Below are 23,977 nucleotides of genomic sequence, written 5' to 3' on the forward strand. Positions count from 1 at the left end.
TCGACTTCAGCGGCCCTGGTCCCGCCCCGTGCCCCGTCCTCCCGCCTGGCCCCGCCCCCAAGATCCCTAACAGAGCCCGCCCGGCAGGGCCCAACGGCTCCTGTGAGAGAACACTAGGAGGTCTCGGCCTCGAGGCTGGCGGATGCAATGGTCGCCGCTCCTGCCGCCTCAAGCGCTCCTAGGTCGGGCCCCGGAGCCTTCCACCTTCCAAGGAAGTGGAGAGGGCGCCCCCAGAGCTGCTATCTTTTCCAAAACTGCGCCACCGTTTCCCTCGCAATCTGCCTCTGGCACTGATGAGCAGGTCCGCGTGCGGCCCCGCCTCTTGGGGGGCGGGGTCTTGGCGAGGGCTGGGAGAAGGTGCTCCGGGGGCGGGGTCTTGGTAAGGGCGGGGAGACGGAGCTCAGGACGGCGGGGCCCCGGAGAGGGTGGGGAGACCGGGCTCTGGGAGGCAGTACGTAGGCGAGGGAGGGGGCGTGGAGCTCCAAGGGGCGGGGTCTGAGCGAGTGCGCGGCCCTGGACCTCTGGAGGCGGGGTCTCAAGCCACTGGGAGTCGAGATGGCGTTGACCTTCCGTCCTCGTGTCCTTTCGTTCTCTTAACCTGGGCATTTCGTCGGTTTTTCGGGTGAGAGGTGCCGGTGAGATTTAATCAAGGAGGTCCTTTTCTGCCCTCCTTGTACAAGAGAATTTTACCTGTGACTTTTGCTTTTTTGAGCGGCATTGAGGTGAGCTTTTAAGATAAACTGTTTTTCAGTTATTTATGTTTGACAAATTCGTTTGGGAAAATACTTTCGGGATTCTAGGGTGAGTGTAAATAAGCAAGTGTAATAAAGAAAATAAAACGAAAGGGGAGAAGTGAAAACGTAAATAACAGGTCTTACAATTAAAATAAGATTATTCAGCTCTTAAGTCAACTCCAGCTCTCCTCCAGAGGCTGTGATCCCCGCAGAGTTTAAAAATATAGGGATCTCTTATATTGATATTACTAAAAGGGATTTTGGTGCCATATATTTGTAGTTAAAGCGTGATAGGAATCCAAAGTATAAGTGAAATACGTGAGATTGCATTTCTTAAAAACATAAGGACTCTCCAGAAAAAGGAAGGAAGCAGCTTTCCTAATATTAGTCGCAGAAAATCGAATTTACTAACCTTAAACGAGATGTGGTTTGACCAAGTGGGGTTTTTTCAGGGAAGTTAAAAACTCATGGGTGAGAAATTGGAGGAAAAATAACTCTGGAGGAAATTCAGCAACATAGGCTCCTTGTTTCTGAAAATGTTTCTCACACCTTACCTTTTTCATGAGAATTTTTCTTAAAAGTTTCAGAAATAACACGGGTGGTTTATATTGTGGACAGGCATTTAAGTTAATTCCTGTGTTAATGTTTGTCTTGTATCTCTAGTGGATGTGTGCACCTTCTCAATCTAGCTATAACTGAACATTTTCCAGGGCACTCAGCAAAACTCATTGGGTGCCAGATATGAACCAGACCTAGGTCGATGCATGGGCACAGGGACAATAAAAAATGCACTGGTGCTGTCCCTACAGAGTAGGCTATTTAGAGCAGAAACATTGAAAACTGACTTGGGGGCCTGTAACAGAAGAACTTTAAGAACTGAAAGGTAAGTAGGACAGAGCTAGGCAGAGGCTGTGGAAGGAGGGTTTTTTTTTTTTTTTTAATGTTTAATGATTTATTTATTTATTTATTTTTATAACATCTTTATTGGAGTATAATTGGTTTACAATGGTGTGTTAGTTTCTGCTTTATAACAAAGTGAATCAGTTATACATATACATATGTTCCCATATCTCTTCCCTCTTGCGTCTCCCTCCCTCCCACCCTCCCTATCCCACCCCTCTAGGTGGTCACAAAGCACCGAGCTGAGCTGATCTCCCTGTGCTATGCGGCTGCTTTCCACTAGCTATCTATTTTACATTTGGTAGCGTATATATGTCCATGCCACTCTCTCACCCTGTCACATCTTACCCCTCCCCCTCCGCATAGAAAGTGCAGAATCCCAGAAGGAGGACAGAGCCTGGTGTGTTGCCTGAATGGAGGAAAGAGAGACCTGACCTGGGAAGTAGAGAATGATGAGAGAGGGAGGCAGTGTTTACCTGAAATCTGGGTTCACCTCTTGGTGGGTGTCGAGCCAAAAGACACAACCAAGCCAAAGAGCAAGAGAGGGAAGGATATATTACTTGCAGCAAGTAAGGAGTACACTGCCATCTTTCTCAATGCAGTGTCTCCTTGAACAGCAAAATCGGGGAAGTTTTAAGCTAAGGGTACATGCATACTCATGAAGGGGCTCGAGCAGAAGAGAATTCAGCATAGAATTGGGTCAAAGGTTGCCAGAATCCAAGCTTTAGTTGATTGAAGTCACGGGGGTCAGAAAAGGTCAACATTGACTTTCCTTCGGTTCCGACCTGTCTGAGGTCTCAGCATGTAGTTACCTAGGTGATTGTTATGTATATCCCTTGAGGAGGAACTAGGACTCCGTTTTATAGCTGAACTATTATTTCTTGACTACCTTTCCTTTGTTCTTGCATTCCTTCACTTCCCTTAAGATCATTAATTACTGAGACCTGTTCAAGGGCAAGCTTATGTCAAGAACGCCATTCCTGGTTCTCTGTCTCTCTGGGGACACCCCCTTGCCCCCACCCTATCTGCTTACAGCAGGACTAGTTGGGACTTTAAGGAAACTGGAATTTATTGAAGAGTTTGAAGCAGGGATGTGATGTGATTCCGTTTGTGATTTAGCTAGAACATTCTAGCTCCTGGATTGGGAATAGACTTCAGGAAGCACTAGAGAAGGCATGGTGGCAAGAGAATAAGTCTAGGGATAGAAAAGAAGCAAAAGGATTTGAAAGAAGTGTAGGAAGTGGCATTAGAGGATTGGGTCGCTCCTTCATTTACTCAGTCATTTATTTACGAAAGGATGAAGAACACTTACTATGTGCTTCTGCTAGAATCATGGATGGAGTCCAAGCAACAAACATGTACATGAATAAAATATACAGTACTGTTCTCATAATTACAAGGGAGATTGAGAAAAACTGACAGCTGTTGAAATTGCACTGCATAGAAAACCAGTGGAGGAATTAAAGAGATTTGATGGCCGAGCTACGAAAAATAAGTTCCCCATGAAGATTCCTCCCAGGAAATGTATCAGTGTTATATCTCCAGCGTGTGTGTTTATAAACAAAAGACCAGAAGGTCTGTGGTCCATCCTGCAGCCACCCCAGGGCCTCTCCTGAGCACTCAGCCAGCCAGTGCGGCCACCCCTACCCAGCGCACCGAAGGAGGTCCCGTCCAGACGGACTGGTCCTGTGAGATTCTTCTCCATTGCTGATGTGGGGAACCTCCACCCAACGTAATTTGGCCCTCAGGCCTGAGGAGAGCCAGGATCCCTTCTTTCTTTTCCTCTGGGCTCCAGCCTTCCGTCCACCTCTCCCTGGGGGCTGGACTCTCCCTAATGATACCTAATGATGCAAATTGGGTCCCTCATGGAGGGAAAGGAGAAAATTTTTGGATGGAGAAGGTCAGGTGGCTCAGAGGCTGTCGCAGAAGGCTTTCCGAGAGAGGGTGTTGGCAGAAAACCTTGCAGGCTGGGATCAGGGACATCTGGGGATGGAGGGAAGGGGCGTGGAGGTTGGAGGGGAAGGTGTTGCGGGCTGGAGGTCATTTCCTGCTTGGAAAGGCCGGCCGCGGGGGAGTGGAAGTTCTACATCGCCAGCAGATAGCTTAGGGGTGGATCTGAGATTTAGAAGGACCGATGGCAGTGCTTTGGGCCAGGGTATTTGGAGGGTCTTATGTTTAAATAACCCTGAGGTTTGAGGATGGTAAGCACAGTGAAAATGTAAAACTGGCCAAACAGCATAGACTTGCCAAAGTGCCTGACCAGTGAGCTGGGTTCTTTGATCACTATTATGAAGTTTGAGAGAGGTTCCCCAGGGAGGGATAATCTTTTTTTTCTTTAATTAATCAATTAATTAATTGATTCCTTATGTTTCTTTAATTAATCAGTTTATTTATTTTTGGCTGCGTTGGGTCTTCGTTGCTGCGCGCAGGGGCTACTCTTCGTTGCGGTGCGCGGACCTCTCACTATGGTGGCTTCTCTTGTTGCGGAGCACAGGCTCTAGGTGCGCAGGCTTCAGTAGTTGTGGCTCGCGGGCTCTAGAGCGCAGGCTCAGTAGTTGTGGTGCACGGGCTTAGTTGCTCCGTGGCATGTGGGATCTTCCCAGACCAGGGTTCGAACCCGTGTCCCCTGCATTGGCAGGCGGATTCTTAACCACTGCGCAACCAGGGAAGTCCTGGGACAATCTTTTCCAACAAAATTTTAGCCACAGAAGCAGCAGTGAGCTGTCTACAGGGGAAAGCTTTGGTCCAGTGAGAAAACATACAGACCATGACTAAAACGTATTTATAGCCGTGAGATGGGGGCAGCTGCATGAAATCCACTTGCTAAACCTCAGATGACCCATCAGGCAATTCAAAATGTCCAGGAACAGCGTGAACAGGTTTCCCTGCATTGTACTTTGGACAGGAGGGGCACGCAAGGTAGGTGGTCTTTGTAGGCTTCTTACTATTTCCCCACCAATAATGGTTCTTGAATGCTCTCATTTTGTCAGTGGACCAAAACGACAGGAATACGAATCTTAGAATTTCTAGTAGGACCAGTTATTTGGCCCAAACCGGAGTTCTTTCTTTTTATTGAACCAACAGTTACTAGGTCAATATATATATATTTTTTCCTTTTCTGGAGCCAATTGTTGGGCATTTCTAGTCAATTTTTCTAAACGGTTATCTTGGGGAGTGTCCCTTTGGACCATGACTGAGGTTTGGCCATTGGTTCCTTTGAGAGCAGTGTTTTGGGAGGAAATAGAAATGAGGTGGTTTCCTTTTAGCCTCTAGGGAGCCAAACTTGGAATGCCCAGCGTCTTAATAATAGCCAAGGTGGCGGGCAAGAGTAGGGCTTCCTCCCAGGAAAATAGCATCCACCTGCTAAAACTTTTGGCCTTAAAGGGATATAAAGTCTCCAAAGAAAAATTGCAGTTTGCTCAAACTCAGGTTTGATATTTAGGGCTCCCGATCTCGGAAGAAGGACTACATTTGGATGCAGATAGGCTTCGTGGCATCCTGAACTTCCCGAAACCTGAGACTAAAACCCAGTTAGGAGGTTTTCTCGGGCCAGCCGGCTACTGTCGAAATTTGGATTCAAAATTTCTCTTATGGCTCAGCCCCTATGACGCTTTATTGAAAACCTGCAAACCTGACCCCATTAACTGGGGAGATCAAGATGACCCAGCTTTTGAAGCCTTAAAGAAAAGCTTGGACATCCTAATCATCAGCTTCCCTTTTTCCTTTTTGTATGTGAGAAGGAAGGGAATGCCCTTGGAGTACTCATCCAAAACAATGGGGACCATCACTGACCATGGGGTGTTATAGCCAGCAGCTGGACTCTGGCATGGGCTAGTCCCCTTGCATGAGAGCCATTCCTGTCACTGCCCTTCTGGCTAAAGCCACTAAAGAGATGATCATGGGATCCCCTTTAACCATCTTTGTACCCCATGCAGTCAAAGCCCTCTTAATTTCTTGTCACACCTCAGCACTTTCCAATCAGCCGCCTCACCTCTAATGAAATCCTTTTGCTAATCGCTCCTCACATAACTCTCACATTGTACTCACCTCAACCCTGCTACTCTTCTCCCCTCCTTCACTGACGAAATCCCTCACAACCGCCTAACCCTGACAGATCACCTTTTGACTCCGCATAATAATTTATGGGAGACTCCTCCAACCAATGCAGATTTTTCAAGGTTTACCCATGGTTCTTATTTAAAGGGAGAAAATGGTAAATATTGTGCTGGGTAAATATTGCAACTCCTTTTGATATCCTTGAGGCAGCACCTATATCTATGGCTACTTTGGTCCACCAGGCTGAATTATATGCTTTTACTCTGGCTTGTACTTTATCTGAGGGCAAAACCGCAAACATTTATACCGATGGAGTAGCCTTTGGAGTAGCGCGTGACTTTGGGGTGCTATGGAAGCAATGAGGTTTCCTTACCTCTAATGGGGAAAAGGTGAAAAATGGCTCTTATCTTCAATCCAAAATGGATAGATATTTGGATGTATATATATTATGTATGTAATAGATCTAAATAGAGTTTGTGTGTTTGTGTCTGTCTGTGAAAGTTTTGAGTGTTCATTGTACAGAATTTGAACAAGGAGAGTATGCATGATCACCTGTGCCACAAACGTTCCCCTCCACTGTCTCCATGGGAGGAGGGCCTAATGAACTGGGAGCACGGGGCCCATTCCCCCCCTGCCCCCCAAGTGGCAACAGCTGGTCTGTGCTGGCGGACTCCAGAGGCAGCTGCTTGTCACTGTGGCTAGGAGGACACCCACACACCTGTGGACTCCCAGGCATCTCGCTCTAGTCCCACCTGGGGCACGTGGGCTTCCCTCTGCCGGCACCACTTTATTTATTTACATATTTATTTACACAGGGACAAACGTCTGTTGCTCACTTTGAACCTGGCACAGCACCCACTTCAGGGGACAAGATAGACTTGTGAGTGGCATTGAAATACTTATTACAAATGTCACATATAACATTACAATTGGTTTTTGTAACTTTTGTATATTTTATATCCTATAAAAATTTTTTAAACTAAAAAAGCTATTTAAGTGGGATAATTGACCTGTATATGCTTTTGGATTTTTTATGCATACTGCATTCATCTGTGAATAATGATGGATGTGCTTTTCCCTTTCCAGTCCTCAAAGTATTCTTTTCTTTGCTTTTTCAGCTTTACTGCCCTGATGGGGACCTCCAGTACCATCATGACATAAAGTGGTGACAGCTGCCATCCTTGTCTTTCTTCGGACTTCAAAGGGAAATTTTTCAACTTTTCACCCGTAAGTTATGGCTCCTTTTTTTGTTTTCATTTGGAAAACATTTTAAGCTTACAGAATAAAAAATTGTAAGAACAGGACAGTGAAATCTCATTTGCTCTTTGTCTAGATTCAGCATTTGTTAACATTTTGCCACATTTTTTTTTCTCTCTCTCTATACATGTAATAATTGTCAACACTATCTTTTTTGAACCATTTGAGAGTAAGTTGCAGAAATAACCCTTCACCTCTAAAGATCTCAGCATGTGTCTCTTAAAAACATTCTCTTTTGTAACCTCAGTTCAGTTACCACATTCTGGAAGGTGTATGTTTTTATTTATTTTTTAATTTTTAAATTTAATTTTTTTATTATTTTTTAGAGGACCCCTGCCCATTTCTTTATTTATTTGTTTGTTTTCCCCCAAATTTTAAAAACGGCTTTTAAAAATTGAGGCAAAGTTTACCAAAAATGAAATACACAGATCTTAAGTGAACAATTTCAAGAGGTTTGCCAAATATGTACATCTGAATAACTAACATCCCAATCAAGGATATGAGTTTCCCATCACCCCAGAAAGTTCCGGGTGCCCTTTCCCAGACAGTCTCCAACTCTAAGAGCTGCTACTTTGTGATTCCTATCACCAGACATTATTTTTTCATGTCCTTGAACTGTATATAATTGGAATTACATAAACTGATGGAATTATATAACTGAAATAGAATTATATATTAATTATAACATAATTACATTTATATTATTAATAATGTATCATATGAAATACTGTTATATTATTAATATAATATTGTATAATACAAAATGATAAACTATAATTAATAGTATACTTGATAATAGGACTAAAGATGCTAAGTAATAGCATGATTGATAATATAATTTAAATCATATAAATTATAACTTCTATAAACTATAATATAAATAATTTTTTTATTTTTAAATTTTTATTTATTTATTAATTTTAAAAAAAAATTTATTTTTTATTTATTTATTTTTGGCTGCATTGGGTCTTCGTTGCTGTGCGCGGGCTTTCTATAGTTGCAGCGAGCAGGGGCTACTCTTCCTTGCAGTGCTCAGCCTTCTCATTGCAGTGGTTTCTCTTGTTGCGGAGCACGGGGCTCTAGGTGTGTGGGCTTCAGTAGCTGCGGCACGCAGCCTCAGTAGTTGCGGCGCACGGGCTTAGTTGCTCCGTGGCATGTGGGATCTTCCCGGACCAGAGATTGAACCCGTGTCCCCTGCATTGGCAGGCGGATTCTTAACCACTGCGCCACCAGGGAAGCCCTTTTAATTTTTTTTATTGAAGTATAATTGCTTTATAATGTTGTGTCAGTTTCTGCTGTACAATAAAGGGAATCAGCTATATGTATATCTATATCCCCTCCCTCTTGGACCTCCGTCCCACCCCACCCCCCCATCCCACCCATCTAGGTAGTCACAGAGCACTGAGCTGAGCTCCCTGTGCTATAGAGCAGGTCCCCACTAGCTATCTATTTTACACATGGTAGTGTATTTATGTCAAACCTAATCTCCCAATTTGTCCCACCCTCCCCTTCCCCCGCTGTGTCCACATGTCCATTCTGTATGTCTGTGTCTCTATTCCTGCCCTGCATATAGGTTCATCTGTGCCCTTCTTTTTAGATTCCATATATATATGCATTAATATACGATATTTGTTTTTCTCTTTCTGGCTTACTTCACTCTGTATGACAGATTCTAGGTCCATCCACATCTCTACAAATGACCCAGTTTCGTTCCTTTTTATGGCCAATATTCTATTTTATATATGTACCACATCTTCTTTATCCATTCATCTGTTGTTGGACATTTAGGTTGTTTCCATGTCCTGGCTATTGTAAATAGTGCTGCAATGAACATTGGGGTACATGGGTCCTTCTGAATTATGGTTATCTCAGGGTAGATGCCCAGTAGTGGGACTGCTGGGTCATATGGTAGTTCTATTTTTAGTCTTTTAAGGAACCTCCATACTGTTCTCCATAGTAGCTGTATCAATTTACATTCCCACCAACAGTGCAAGAGGGTTCCCTTTTCTCCACACCCTCTCCAGCATTTATTGTTTGCAGATTTTTTGATGATGGCATTCTGATTATTGAGTCGGTGATACCTCACTGTAGTTTGATTTGCGTTTCTCTAATAATTAGTGATGTTGAGCATCTTTTCATGTGCCTCTTGGCCATCTGTATGTTTTCTTTGGTGAAATGTCTATTTAGGTCTTCCACCCATTTTTTAATTGGGTTGTTTGTTTTTTTGATATTGAGCTCAAGGTGTAGGTTTTTAGAAAACTTTTCCGATGAGCCTGTTACCTCCTTTTTAATTTTTTTTTTAATATTTATTTATTTGGCTGCGCCGGGTCTTCGATGTGGCATGTGGGATCTTCGTTGCTGCGTGCAAGATCTTTGTGGCAGCATGTGGGATCTTTTTTTTTTTTAGTTGCGGCACACGGGCTCTTAGTTGGCAGCATGCGGGATCTAGTTCCCTGACCAGGCATGGAACCCAGGCCCCTGCATTGGGAGCGCAGAGTCTTAACCACTGGACTGCCAGGGAAGTTCCCCTTTTCTTATTTGTTAACTTTTTTTTTTTGGCGCTCTGCTTGGCCTGTGGGATCTTAGTTTCCCGACTAGGATAGAACCCTGCAGTGGAAGCGAGGGATCTTAACCACTGGACCACCAGGGAGGTCCTGACTTTTCTTTTTTTGTCATTGAATAGATAGTGATTTTATCAAATATGTTTACTGGGGGCTTCCCTGGCGGTGCAGTGGTTAAGAATCTGCCTGCCAACACGGGTTTGAGCCCTGGGCCGGGAAGACCCCACATGCCACAGAGCAACTAAACCCATGCGCCACAACTACTGAAGCCCGCGTGCCTAGAGCCCGTGCTCCGCAATAAGAAGCCACAGCAATGAGAAGTCTGTGCACCGCAACGAAGAGTAGCCCCCCCTCACCACAACTAGAGAAGCCCCGTGCACAGCAACAAAGACCCAACGCAGCCAAAAATTTAATTAATTAATTAATTTAAAAAAAAATATGTGTTCTGAATCTATTGAGATGATCATATGGTTTTTCTCCTTCAGTCTATTAATGTTGTAAATTCCATGAATTGGTTTTTTTTAAAATGTTAAACCTGACTTGGATCCCTGTGTGGTTGTGGTAGATTATCTTTTTTTAAATTAATTAATTAATTAATTAATTAATTAATTAATTAATTTATTGACACCACGTGGCTTGTGGGATCTTAGTTCCCTGACCAGGGATTGAACCCATGCCCCCTGCAGTGGAAGCGCAGAGTCCTAACCACTGAACCACCAGAGAATTCCCTTTATTTTTATTTTCATTTACACATTTTAAACTTTTTTTTACATGTTACGTTTATTTACACATTTTATCTATACGTTTTTTATTTGTATTATTTATTATTCATAAATATATTTTACATTCTTTATATTTTACATTTATTTATAAATTTTTCATTTATACATTTTACTAATGTACATTCAGTGTGCTGATACCTTCTCTCTGCTGTTTGCATTTATGCTCATGAATGAGATGGGCTCCTTATTATTATCTGGTGTATCCTTGACTTATGGAACTTTTCAGTGTCAGCGTGGGTTTGGGGAATCCATGGGTTAGGAGTCTTTTATGACCTGGTGGGAGCTGAATTTTTCCGAAAGTAACGTTCATATGCTCACGCCAGTTCCCTGCTGGAGATGTTTTGGACCACAGAGGTATTGTGAATTTGGCCTGATACCCACGGGAAGTGGACTTGTGTTTGCAAATTCTCGGGAGAGAGTTTTGCCCCCAAAACCCAGCACCGAGACCAGAGGGACCCTGGTCTGCCCCCCAGTCATTCTTCAGCAAGCATTCATGCCGGGGAGGGCCGGGTAGGTGTGTGGAAGGCTGCTTGGAGCCAGATGTGGGAGGGTCTTCCCTGTTGTGATTGGAGGAGGTATTCTAGAAGTTCTTAAGTCCTTAAGGGAAGGGGCATAATCAGATCTGTGGGCTTTTTTCCTCCCCAAGAGAATTCTGTCGACTTCATGGAGCCCTGTTAACTCTTAAGACATAGAGATAAAAGGGGGCAGAGGAACCAGTCTGGAAAACACTGGAATCTTCCAGGTGGGACATGCTACAGGCCACAACTTGGGCACATTACATGCAGCTCACAGTAATGATGTTTGCTTCACACTATTTCTAACGATAAAATAATGTAAAAGGATGCATCTCAGGAAGCTAAATAGTTGTTTGATTTAGAAGGCTCTTCCAGAAAGACGTTAAGATACCATACGATATCACTTATATGTGCAATCTAAAATATGACACAAATGAACCTATCTACGAAACAGAAACAGACAGAGAGAACAGGCTTGTGGTTGCCAAGGGGCAGGGGGATGGGGGAGGGATGGACTGGGAGTTTGGGGTTAGCAGATGCAAACTAGTATATATAGAATGGATGAACAACAAGGTCCTGCTGTATAGCACAGGGAACTATATTCAATATCCTGTGATAAACCATAATGGAAAAGAATATAAAAAAGAATATGTACATGTATAACTGAATCACTTTGCTGTACAGCAGAAATGAACACAACAATGTAAATCAACTATACTTCAATAAAATGAATTTTTTTTAAAAAAGGCTCTTCTTTTGGTTGCCACGGCTCCAAGTGGAAGGCACTTGGTGTGTGCATGTAGGTGAGAGAGCAAAAGTCCCTTTGATCCGTGAGATTAGCCATGTGCAGGGGTGATGCTTCAGCTACATACATCATTTTTTTAAAAAACATTTATTTATTTTAGCTGCGCTGGGTCTTAGTTGCGGCACGTGGGATCTTTAGTTGCGGCATGCAGACTCAGTTGCAGCATGCGGACTTCTTAGTTGCAGCCTGCGAACTCTTAGTTTCGGCATGCAGACTCTTAGTTGCGGCATGCACACAGGATCTAGTTCCCGGACTTGATGGGATCGAACCCCGGCCCCCGGCCTTGGGAGCGTGGAGTCTTACCCACTGGACCACCAGGGAAGTCCCCATACATCATTTTTGTTTGTACTTGACAGTTTAATTTTTCTCAGTTACACAGGTAATGTGTGGATACGTTGTTTAACATTAAAATAATTCAGGAAACTGTAGAGTAAAAATGTCAACATTTCCCTTCATGTTTCCCCTGCCGAGTGCACATGAAACAGTGTCATGTTCTTCCCCAGAGGGCCCCAGTGTTACCAATGTAGGTATGTCTTTGCAGTTTTTTTTTTTTAATTGTAGTAAACTATATGTAACATAAAATTTACCTTTTAACCTTTTTTGAGGGTACTTTTCAGTAGCACTAAGTACGTAATACATTGTTGTGCGGTCATCACCGCCATCCATCTCCAGAACTTCTTCATTTTCCCAAACTGAAACTGTCCCCATTAAACAATAACTCCCCAGAACCGTAACTCCCAGTCCCTGGCACCCTCTGTTTTACTTTCTTTCTCTATGAAGTTGACTGTTACCTACATACCTCAGATAAGTGGAATCATACAACATTTGTCCTTTTGTGTCCAGCTTATTTCACTTAACAATGTATTCAAAATTCTTCCACGTTGTAGCACGTGTCAGAATTTCATTCCTTTATAAGGGTGAATAATATTCCATTGTAAGTATACACATTTTGTTTATCCATTCGTCTGTTGATGGACATTTGGGCTGTTTCTATCTTTCATCAATTGTGAATAATACTGCTATGAATATTAGTGTGCAAATATCTGTTCCGCTTTGTTTTCAATTCTTTTGGGTGTGTATACCCAGAAATAGAATTGCTGGATCTCTGTTAAGGTAACTCTGGTTAAGGTTTTTGAGGAACCGCCACACTTTTCTACAGTGGCTGCATCATTTCACATTCCCACAAGGGTTCCAGTTTCTCCACATCCTCTCCAACACTTGTTATTTCATTTCTCCTTTCTCTCTTTCCCTCTTTCCCCCTTCCTCCTTCCCTCCCTCCCTCCCTCCCTCCGTCCCTTATGCCATCCTAACGGGTATGAAGTGGTATCTCACGATGGTTCTGATTTGCATTTTCCTAATGATTACTGATGTTGAGCATCTTTTTGTGTGCTTATTGGCCATTTATATATTTTCTTTGGAGAAATGTTTATTCAAAGCCTTCGCCTCGAGGCTTCCCTGGTGGCGCAGTGGTTAAGAATCTGCCTGCCAATGTAGGGGACACAGGTTCGAGCCCTGGTCCGGGAAGATCCCACGTGCCGCTGAGCAACTAAGCCCGTGCACCACAACTGCTGAGCCTGCGTGCCACAACTACCAAAGCTCGTGCGCCTAGAGCCCGTGCACCGCAAGGAAGAGTAGCCCCAGCTTGCCGCCGCTAAAGAAAGCCCGCCCGCAGCAACGAAGACCCAACGCAGCCAAAAATGAGTAAATAAATTTATATTAAAAAAAAAAGCTTTCACCTCGCAGTCATTTTCAATGCACATATATATTTTATAAATTATGTAAATGTATTTACACTTTGTCTTCAGATCTGTGTCAGTTGTTTGGTTTTGTTTTAAACACTGTAATCATATCCCATATACAAATATCTGATAATTCTTTAGCCCCTTGCTATACTGTAACGGGATGTTTTGGTTGGTTCTAGTTTTTACCCATTATAAACAGTTTGTAGTAAACAAGCTTGAACACAGACACACATCTATTTCATCTGTCTGTATCGCCACAGGTGCCAGGGTTCCTCTTGTTTACAGTCCTACAAGTTGCTGGTTTGAAGGCATAGGGATATTTAAAAATTTTATACACATAAATTCCAAATATCCCCAGCACAGCCCCAGCTGCCACGGGCCCCTGGTCATCTTTTGTCATCTGTGGCTATACAGTTTGTCTACCGGGTGCTGAGGGCAGATGGCTGCCCGAACCTGGAGCCCAGGTAAGACATCCCTGGAAGCCCTCTCTCAGCCTGCTGGTCCACCACACCCCCATCGTTCCCAGGAGCCTAAGAATAGGCCTTGATATCCTTCTTGCAAAAAAAGCCTCTCCTCTATCAAGCCTCTTTCTGAGGGAGTGTGCCTTGTGGGAGTGGCCCTGCTCCACGAGGAAATTTCCTTTCCTTCCTGAAACCTCCAGCTGGCAGCCCCCTCGTCTTTTGCCAAGGAGTGGGGAGAGAGTGGTCAGAGGGATAGATGCCCGCACCCTCTGAGCTCCTGAGTTCCCTAGTGCCTGAGCTTTCATGGCGTGTACCCCTTTTAGTTTGATGGGAAAGTATTTGCCATTTGTTAAATATATATGTGTAGAGTATATATGATACATACATCATTATTAATTTTCAGGTTATACAAAATATATATATTTTTGTCTCTGCCACACCTCACCTTGAACAAACCTACCCCTCCTTAATCTTTCCCTCTCAAGCAATGGCCATTATTTACCCAGTTTATTAGTATTGTAAGGAGAGACTTGCTAATGACCCAACACTCCCGCCCCAGGGTCAGGCTTTTCTTTGATCAGAAAGAGTAAACAAGGCTGGGAAGTGAGATCCGGAAGGACAGCTGTTTTCCAGGCTCAAGGGTGGGCCAGAGTTCAGTGGCCCAGGGGCATGGTGGGAGGTGGGTGGGTGGAGAGAAGCCTGATTGAAGTTTGGTGAAGTTTTGTCCAGGTTGTTGGGGGTGGGGGGGACAGACAGTTTAGCTACTCATTCATGAGACAAATATGGGGAATTCGGACAGTCTCTGCCTGGTCTTGTCATAGGTAAACAAAGGGGTCATCCTTGGGTCTTACCTAAGTTGTGTGGGGAAGGGTGTTTCATTGCAGGGCACAAAGGGTTGGGGGGATTTCTTACCTACTGCTGTTTTCTTTTTCTTCTTCTTCTTTTTTTTTTTTTAAAGTATATTTATTTTATTTATTTTTTTGGCTGTGCTGTGTGACATGTGGGATCTTAGGTCCCTGACCAGGGATTGAACCCATGCCCCCTGCATTGGGAACGTAGAGTCTTAACCACTGAACCACCAGGGCAGTCCCATTGCTGTTTTCTAGGACCACAGGGCTCAGGTATAAAGTTCAACACTGGGCTTCCCTGGTGGCGCAGTGGTTGAGAATCTGCCTGCCAATGCAGGGAACACGAGTTCGAGTCCTGGTCTGGGAAGATCCCACATGCCATGAAGCAACTGGGCCCGTGAGCCACAACTGCTGAGCCTGCGCGTCTGGAGCCTGTGCTCCGCAACGGGAGAGGCTGTGATGGTGAGAGGCCCACGCACCGCGATGAAGAGTGGCCCCCGCTTGCCGCAACTAGAGAAAGCCCTCGCACAGAAACGAAGACCCAACACAGCCATAAATAAATAAATAAATTAATTAATTAATTAAAAAAAAAAAAAAAAAAGTTCAACACTGTCAGAAATTCCCTGGTGGTCCAGTAGTTAGGACTCAGCACTTTCACTGCCATGGGCCTGGGTTCAATCCCGGGTCAGGGAACTAAGATCCCGCAAGCCATTTGGTGTGGCACTCTCCGCCTGCAAAAAAAAAAAAAAAAAAGTTCAACATTGTCAGTATAAAGGATCCAGTGATCCTCCATGGTTTCTCTACCGTCTGTTATTGGCTTTGGGTTTCCCCCATGCCCCCTTCCACCCCAGTCTAATTCCCTAGCAAATCCTTTGATGTTTCCTCTGATGTGTATACCATACTAATCACTTAGAATCTCTCTGCTGCTCCTGGCCTCTTCCAAGGTGTCCTGGGCCCTGCCGCTGCCCCTCACCAGCCGCCTGCTTCTATCCTTGCCCTCCCCAGTTCTGTCCTGTGAACAGCAGCCAAAATGATCTTAAAAAAATATAAATAGGAACAGAACACTCTTTGTGCAAAACTTCCGATAAGCTAGTCATGAGGTGTAAATCCATATGCTCCTTTGCCCTCGTCTTGACTCAGTTTCTGGTCCCTCTGCCCCCCTTCCCCCCCACTTTCCTCCCCGGACACCCCAGTCAGCAAGCTCTACCCACTCCCATGTGGGCCTTCTTTTTATTTTTTTGTTTCTATTTATTTCTGCTGTGATCTTTATGATTTTTTTCCTTCTACTAACTTTGGGTTTTGTTTGTTCTTCTTTCTCTAGTTCCTTTAGGTGTAAGGTTAGATTGTTTATTTGAGATTTTTCTTGTTTCTTGAGGTAGGCTTGTATTGCTATAAACTTCCCTCTTAGAACTGCTTTTGCTGCATCCCATAGGTTTTGGGTCGTCGTGTTTTCATTGTCATTTGTCTCTAAGTATTTTTTGATTTCTTCAGTGATCTCTTGTTTATTTAGTAACGTATTGTTTGGCATCCATGTGTTTGTGTTTTTTACGTTTTTTCCCCCTGTAATTGATTTCTAATCTCATAGGGTTGTGGTCAGAAAAGATGCTTGATATGATTTCAATTTTCTTAAATTTACTGAGGCTTGATTTGTGACCCAAAATGTGATCTATCCTGGAGAATGTTCCGTGTGCACTTGAGAAGAAAGTGTAATCTGCTGTTTTTGGATAGAATGTCCTATAAATATCAATTAAATCTATCTGGTCTATTGTGTCATTTAAAGCTTGTGTTTCCTTATTAATTTTCTGTTTGGATGATCTGTCCATTGATGTAAGTGAGGTGTTAAAGTCCCCCACTATTACTGTGTTACTGTTGATTTCCTCTTTTTTTTTTTTTTTTTTAATTTTTATTTATTTATTTATTTATTTATTTACTTTATTTTTGGCTGTGTTGGGTCTTCGTTTCTGTGCGAGGGCTTTCTCTAGTTGCGGCAAGCGGGGGCCACTCTTCATCACGGTGAGCGGGCCTCTCACCATCGCAGCCTCTCTTGTTGCAGAGCACAGGCTCCAGACGCGCAGGCTTAGTAGTTGTGGCTCACGGGCCCAGTTGCTCCGCGGCATGTGGGATCTTCCCAGACCGGGGCTCGAACCCGTGTCCCCTGCATTGGCAGGCAGATTCTCAACCACTGCGCCACCAGGGAAGCCCTCGATTTCCTCTTTTATAGCTGTCAGCAGTTGCCTTATGTATTGAGGTGCTCCGATGTTGGGTGCATATATATTTATAATTGTTATAGCTTCTTCTTGGATTGATCCCTTGATCATTATGTAGTGTCCTTCCTTGTCTCATAACATTCTTTATTTTAAAGTCTATTTTATCTGATGTGAGTATTGCTACTCCAGCTTTCTTTTGATTTCCATTTGCATGGAATATCTTTTTCCATCCCCTCGCTTTCAGTCTGTATGTGTCCCTAGGTCTGAAGTGGGTCTCTTGTAGACAGCATATATATGGGTCTTGTTTTTGTATCCATTCAGCGAGCCTGTGTCTTTTGGTTGGACCATTTAATCTATCCACATTTAAAGTAATTATCAATATGTATGTTCCTATTACCATTTCCTCAATTGTTATGGGTTTGTTTTTGTAGGTCCTTTTCTTCTCTTGTGTTTCCCACTTAGAGAAGTTCCTTTAGCATTTGTTGTAGAGCTGGTTTGGTGGTGCTGAATTCTCTTAGCTTTTGCTTGTCTGTAAAGCTTTTGATTTCTCCGTCAAATCTGAATGAGATCCTTGCCGGGTAGACAGAGTAATCTTGGTTGTAGGTTCTTCCCTTTCATCACTTTAAATATATCATGCCACTCCCTTCTTGCTTGTAGAATTTCTGCTGAGAGATCAGCTGTTAACCTTATGGGAGTTCCCTTGTATGTTATTTGTCGTTTTTCCCCTGTTGCTTTCAATAATTTTTCTTTGTCTTTAATTTTTGTCAATTTTATTACTATGTGTCTTGGCGTGTTTCTCCTTGGGTTTATCCTGCCTGGGACTCTCTGCGCTTCCTGGACTTGGGTGGCTATTTCCTTTCCCATGTTAGGGAAGTTTTCGACTATACTCTCTTCAAATATTTTCTCGGGTCATTTCTCTCTCTCTTCTCCCTCTGGGACCCCTATAATGCGAATGTTGTTGTGTTTAATGTCGTCCCAGAGGTCTCGTAGGCTGTCTTCATTTCTTTTCATTCTTTTTTCTTTATTCTGTTCTGTGGCAGTGAATTCCGCCATTCTGTCTTCCAGGTCACTTATCCGTTCTTCTGCCTCAGTTATTCTGCAATTGATTCCTTCTAGTGTACTTTTCATTTCAGTTATTGTATTGTTCATCTCTGTTTGTTCTTTAATTCTTCTAGGTCTTTGTTAAACATTTCTTGCATCTTCTCGATCTTTGCCTCCATTCTTTTCCCGAGGTCCTGTATCATCTTCACTATCATTATTCTGAATTCTTTTTCTGGGAGGTTGCCTATCTCCACTTCATTTAGTTTTTCTGGGGTTTTATCTTGTTCCTTCATCTGGTACATAGCCTTCTGCCTTTTCATCTTGTCTGTCTTTCTGTGAATGTGGTTTTTGTTCCACAGGCTGCAGGATTGTAGTTCTTCTTGCTTCTGCTGTCTGCCCTCTCCCACATGGGCCTTCTTCCCCCTTGAGCCCCCTCCCAGAGGTAGATCATGCCCTGGCCACTATTTTCCTGAGACCCTCTTCCTCCAGGGCTTCCAAAGGCTAGGACAAGGTGGGAGTGAGTCCTAGGAGCCCCTGAGTCTGCTTGTATCAGGGTTGGTGCCTTTTAGGGTTTGAGATACTTGGGGGATAATATTGCATTATTCCTTGTTTCCTCCCTCCCTCACACCCTCCTTTCCTCTCTCTTTCTTCCTCCCTTCCTCCCTTTCTTTCTGTCTTTTTTTGCCAGGCTGCACAGCTTGTGGTATCTTAGTTCCCCGACCAGGGGTTGAACCCGGGCCCTTGGCAGTAAAAGCGCAGAGTCCTAACCACTGGACCACCAGGGAATCCCCCTCCTTGTTTTCGACTTAATACGACTTGCAAAACTGTTCCGAAGCTTGAGTACCCTCAACACTTACAGGAGTTTACTAGCCTTCCCCACGGGCAGCAAGGCCACAGGCCTCTTCCGATTGTGAGAGAGAAAGGACCTCCCTGGCCTTTTTGGAAATCTGCCTGCAGGTGGGTGGGCTTGTGCTTTGCTTCTTGCAGGGTCTTGTGAAGCAGCGTCCAGGCTTGTGCAGGGTGGAATCTAGGCATGGCCCATCTCTCATGGCCCCTCTCTTGTCCTCTAGCTGTGCCTGCTCAAGACCCCATCTGTCGCCAGGAGGGGAACATGGAGGAGGAAGGGGTGGCTCCAGAGCTGCTGACCACTTGGTCACAGGTAACCAGATATCCCCCTATGTCCAACGTGGCATCTCCCTTCCCTGAGTGTGGGTGGCCTGGAGCCTCAAACCCCACCGGGACTTGTCCGCATGCTTCCTCTAATTGTGGCTAAGGGACTTCCCAGAGAATGCTCTCATTGCCTCAGTATTTATTAATTTTTTTCAGTATACTCACTTGTGGGCTGTGACAGAAAACCAAGAAAGGCTGTGAGGCCACTTTGTCTCAGGAACTCTTGGGGACATCACTCATTCATTTACTAAGTATTCCTCCCAGGCCGCTGGGAGCTCAGTGCTGTGTGGCGCCTGAGTGATGGGACCCAGGCTGGATGGGTTCACAGTCTAGTTGGAAAGTTCAACTGTTCACTGAAGAACTAATACACCTATGGGGCTGGATGGGATTGCTGAGGGCGAGCTCGCCTTCCTGTCTGAACTTCCCAAGCGTCAGTGCCCAGGCAATGTCCTCCTCACACCCTGCCCTCTTGGGACACTGTTGGAGATGAGCCTTAGCTGAGCCCGAATGTGTGATGTTTCAGGACCCGGTGACCTTCCAGGAAGTAGCGGTGGACTTCTCCCAGGAGGAGTGGGCCCTGCTGGCCCCCGCTCAGGAAATCCTGTACCGAGACGTGATGCTGGAGAACTACAGGAACCTGGCCTCCGTGGGTGAGTGAGGTCGGCCTCATCTCTTCATTCATTGGTTTTTGCTGCAAACCTTTCTCCAGCACCTGCTATGTTGCAGGAACTGTTCTTGCTCTTGGGAAGAGAGTGACACAGAAGGAGATGTGGCCCACCCTTAAGAAGTGACACTGTAGGGAATTCCCTGGCGGTCCAGTGCTTAGGACTCTGCGCTTTCACTGCCAAGGGCCTGGGTTCGATCCCTGGTCGGGGAACTAAGGTCCTGGAAGCCTCATGACACGGTCCCCCAGCCCCCAAAAAAAGAAGTGACGTTGTAGAGTGGGGGTGAGCACACTTTTCCTTAAGGGGCCAGAGAGGAAATATTTTCAGCTTAGTGGGCCCTCGGGTCTCTTGCAACTTCTCAGTGCTGCCGCTGTAGTGCCGAAGCCACCGCAGATGGTACATAAACAAATGTACCATCTGCGGAGTGTGTTCCAATAAAATTTGACTTTCAGAAGCAGGTGGTTAACCCCTGGGCTGCAGTCACCAGCCCCTAGTCTAGTGTCTCCCTCTTGAGAGTGAAGATCCATCCATTACACTGACTTAGTTTTCTTCATGATTGGAAGCTTCCATGCTCCTGAAGTGTGTCTCTGAGCTTGGGTCTGAGGATCCCTGATCCCTGTAGGGCATGATGGGTAGTTAAGAGTTTGGGGTCCTGAGTACCATCATGTTACTGCTCGTGGGTTCACACATGCCCATTTGCCGAAAGTGTCGGCCCTACTCTGGGGGGGGAGCTCCTGTTTTCACCCCTGCACTGCCCCCACCTCATGTGTCTTTCCCCACGTGCCAGGGTATCATCTCCGTAAACCCAGCCTGCTCACCCAGGAGGAGCTGAGGACCAAGAAGAGGAGAATTCTCCAAGACACCTGTGCAGGTGAGCCCTGGGAAAAAGGAGCCCTTTTTAGGGAGTTTCTCAAATGTCATCTTTGTCTAAGAAATTATCTCCGGCCACTTGGGGCGAGTTTCCTCTCGAAGCTTCTGCTTCCCTTCCTCTCCTTTCCTTCTCTCTTTTCTTTCTTCCCACCTTTTTTTTTAATTGAAGTATAGTTGATTCACAATATTGTATTAGTTTCAGGTGTACAGCAAAGTGATTTGGTTATACATATATGTATATATCTGTATTCTTTTTTGTGTTTCAATTCTTTTCCATTATAGGTTATTACAAGATGCTGAATATATTTCCCTGTGCTGTGCAGTGAATCCTTGTTGTTTCTCCCACATTTGCTCTTAGAAAAAGCTCTGTTCTGCTTTCTCTTTTTTTTTAAATTAATTTTTATTGGGGTATAGTTGATTTACAATGTTGTGTTGGCTTCTGTTGTACGGCAAAGTGAATCAGTTATACATATACATATATCCACTCTTCTTTTTTATTTATTTATTTATTTATTTATTTTTGGCTGTGTTGGGTCTTCGTTTCTGTGCAAGGGCTTTCTCTAGTTGCGGCAAGCAGGGGCCGCTCTTCATCGCGGTGCGCGGGCCTCTCACTGTCACGGCCTCTCTTGTTGCGGAGCACAAGCTCCAGACGCGCAGGCTCAGTAGTTGTGGCTCACGGGCCCAGCCGCTCCGTGGCATGTGGGATCTTCCCAGACCAGGGCTCGAACCCGTGTCCCCTGCATTGGCAGGCAGACTCCCAACCACTGCGCCACCAGGGAAGCCCCTATCCACTCTTTTTTAGATTCTTTTCCCATATAGGTCATTACAGAGTACTGAGTACTGCTTCCTCTTTCCAGAACATTTCCAGGTGTGCTACTTGCCCATTTTCCCACTGTCTTCACACTTCGCTTGCATGATATAGTGCCCTCTCTCAGACTACTAGCAGCCGTCTCATTTTTAACAAAATTGTTTCTTAGCCAGTCACTTGGCCATTTCTACCCCTTGTTCACATCCTTGTCAAATTCTACACATTGCTGAAATCCTTGGAGTCTGTCTTTAACTGCTGGTGCATTCTTTCCCGTCACATTGCCTTCTCATGTTTAGGGTCAGTATATGAAAAAATCTACGTGGGCCTGGCTTTTTTTTTTTTTTTTTTTAAATCACCTTTATCTCACCATTTATTTCTCCAAGAACTTAAGTGTTTTTTCCTCCAATTCATTTCAGACCAGAATTCTCAGCTTAAAACCAAAGAGACCACTGCCAAGCAGAATAAAGTTTGGGAAAAACCATTTACCAGCAGGAAAGGGGTAAGGCTCACGAGGGCTCATTGCTGGTTCTCTGCAGGAGGGAATTGCCATGAGATAGAACAGCACAACAACCTGGCGAGACATAGGGTCAGTCAGTGGCCTTCACCCAAGAGAAGTCGTGTCTCAGGAGAGAGTCTTGGGGTGTCATGAATTTGGGGAACATTCTAAACTGATTTCCATATTGATTCATGGAGAGGTCCCACAAGTAAGCAGGTCCATAAATAAGACTTAGAATTGACACAGAATTCAGTTTTTGTTTTAAACAACTATCAGAAAAAAAAATTCTGTACCTAAGAAGGCTTATGAATGTGGCCATGATGGAACTTTGTGGCCGAGGATTCCCTCTACTCAATTTGTGTGCTCTGAAAGTGGTAGCAACTTCTAAGGTAGGAATCTGCCTTCTTTACTGTACACACTTTCTATGGGGGAGAATTCCCACGAGTGCAATGAAAGTGAGAAAACCTTTAGTTACCACTTACCCCTTAATCAACAGGCACCAACTCAACCTGGAGAGAAACCCCATGAACAGAGTCTGTGTGGAAAAACCATCAGAAGGAATCCTGACCTTATTTTGCCCAAGAGGAATTACACAGGAATGAAACGCAGCGAACGTAAAGAACATGGGAAAGCGTTTAGTTATCCTTCATCCCTTGGGATCCACATGCGATCTCACACTGGTGAGAAACCCTACGAATATTCGTTCTCAGTGTGGGAAAGCTTTCAGTCGCTGCTCGTCTCTTAGGACACACGAGCAAACTCACACTGGAGAGAAACCACGTAAGTGTACCCAGTGTGGGAAATTCTTGAGATCCGGCTCGAGCCTCGCCATACACAAGAGGATGCACACTTGGGAGAAACCATACGAATGCAGTGACTGTGGGAAGGCCTTCATCAGGAGCAGTGACCTGACTATGCATAAGAGAGTACACACCGGGGAGAAACGCCATCTGCGCAGTGACTGCAGCAAAACCTTTAGCAGGAAGTTCCATCTGACGGTGCACATGAGAACCCATACTGGGGTGAAGCCCCGCCAATTCAGTGACTGCGGAAAAGCCTTCGATAGGAGTTGTAAAGCGACTGCCCACAAGAGGGGACACACAGGGGGGAAGATGTAGCAGTGCAACGACTGTGGGGAACTTTCCAGTAGTCACTCATCACATAGGAAACATGTGAGAACTCACAGTAAAGACAAGTGTAGGAGTGCAAGCAGGGAAAGCCTCATCCATCTCACATGAGAGCAACTCTGTGAATATCTTCAGTATGGGGAAGCCTTCTGCTGGGACTTAAACTACTGCACAAGGAAATTCAGAGTGGCAGAGAAACCATATAAATGTGAAGAAAGTGGGATTGCTTTTATCAGGGCCCTATCCTGAGGTTGGAAATCTAGCTCATTAATTTTCAGTCTGTGTTTTTTTTTTTTTTTTTTTTTATAAATTTATTTATTTATTTATTTATGGCTGTGTTGGGTCCCCGCTTCCGTGCGAGGGCCCTCCCCAGCCGTGGCAAGCGGGGGCCACTCTTCATCGCGGTGCGCGGGCCCCTCACTGTCGCGGCCTCTCGTTGCGGAGCACAGGCTCCAGACGCGCAGGCTCAGCAGTTGTGGCTCACGGGCCCAGTTGCTCCGCGGCATGTGGGATCCTCCCGGACCAGGGCTCGAACCCGTGTTCCCTGCATCGGCAGGCAGACTCTCAACCGCTGCGCCACCAGGGAAGCCCCCAGTCTGTGTTTTTGAATATAAGCATTTAAGGCCATAGATATCCCTCTAACTACCCCATTTGGCTGTATTACATGAGTTTTGAGCTAAGGTTTTTTTTGTTTTTTTTTTAAATTTATTTATTTATTATTTTGGCTGCGTTGGGTCCTCGTTGCTGTGCGTGGGCTTTCTCTAGTTGCGGCGAGCGGGGGCTACTCCTCGTTGCGGTGCACGGGCTTCTCTTGTTGCCGAGCACAGGCTCTAGAGCGCGCGGGCCTCAGCAGATGCGGCGCGTGGGCTCAGTAGTTGTGGCTCGCGGGGTCTAGGCACACGGGCTTAGTTGCTCCGCGGCATGTGGGATCC

At 44.9% G+C, this 23,977-nt stretch overlaps 1 protein-coding gene and 1 non-coding gene across 5 annotated transcripts in view; one reads left to right on the forward strand and one right to left on the reverse strand.

Moving 5' to 3' along the window:
- The first annotated feature begins 239 nt into the window (after positions 1-239).
- The window catches only part of LOC137758953 (zinc finger protein 177-like), a 33,044-nt gene continuing 9,306 nt past the window's right edge, over positions 240-23,977 (forward strand). The window contains exons 1-8 of one of the 4 annotated variants that reach the window (XM_068534901.1): positions 240-301; positions 6,506-6,570; positions 6,809-6,917; positions 18,980-19,068; positions 19,603-19,729; positions 20,532-20,615; positions 21,839-21,921; positions 22,415-23,304. In XM_068534901.1, the coding sequence (XP_068391002.1) occupies positions 19,021-19,068; positions 19,603-19,729; positions 20,532-20,615; positions 21,839-21,921; positions 22,415-22,663 (591 nt within the window). In that variant the 5' untranslated portion in view covers positions 240-301; positions 6,506-6,570; positions 6,809-6,917; positions 18,980-19,020 and the 3' untranslated portion in view covers positions 22,664-23,304. Of the gene's footprint in view, positions 302-561; positions 723-6,505; positions 6,571-6,808; positions 6,918-18,979; positions 19,069-19,602; positions 19,730-20,531; positions 20,616-21,838; positions 21,922-22,414; positions 23,305-23,977 lie in introns of those variants that run through there. The other 3 variants (XM_068534899.1, XM_068534900.1, XM_068534902.1) reach the window with 3 other exon arrangements.
- On the reverse strand, positions 18,622-18,694 carry TRNAK-UUU (transfer RNA lysine (anticodon UUU)). The gene has a single exon. It is a non-coding gene; the product is annotated as a tRNA-Lys (tRNA).

Source organism: Eschrichtius robustus, chromosome 2, assembly GCF_028021215.1.
Source record: "Eschrichtius robustus isolate mEscRob2 chromosome 2, mEscRob2.pri, whole genome shotgun sequence".
NCBI classification, from domain to species: Eukaryota; Metazoa; Chordata; class Mammalia; order Artiodactyla; family Eschrichtiidae; genus Eschrichtius; species Eschrichtius robustus.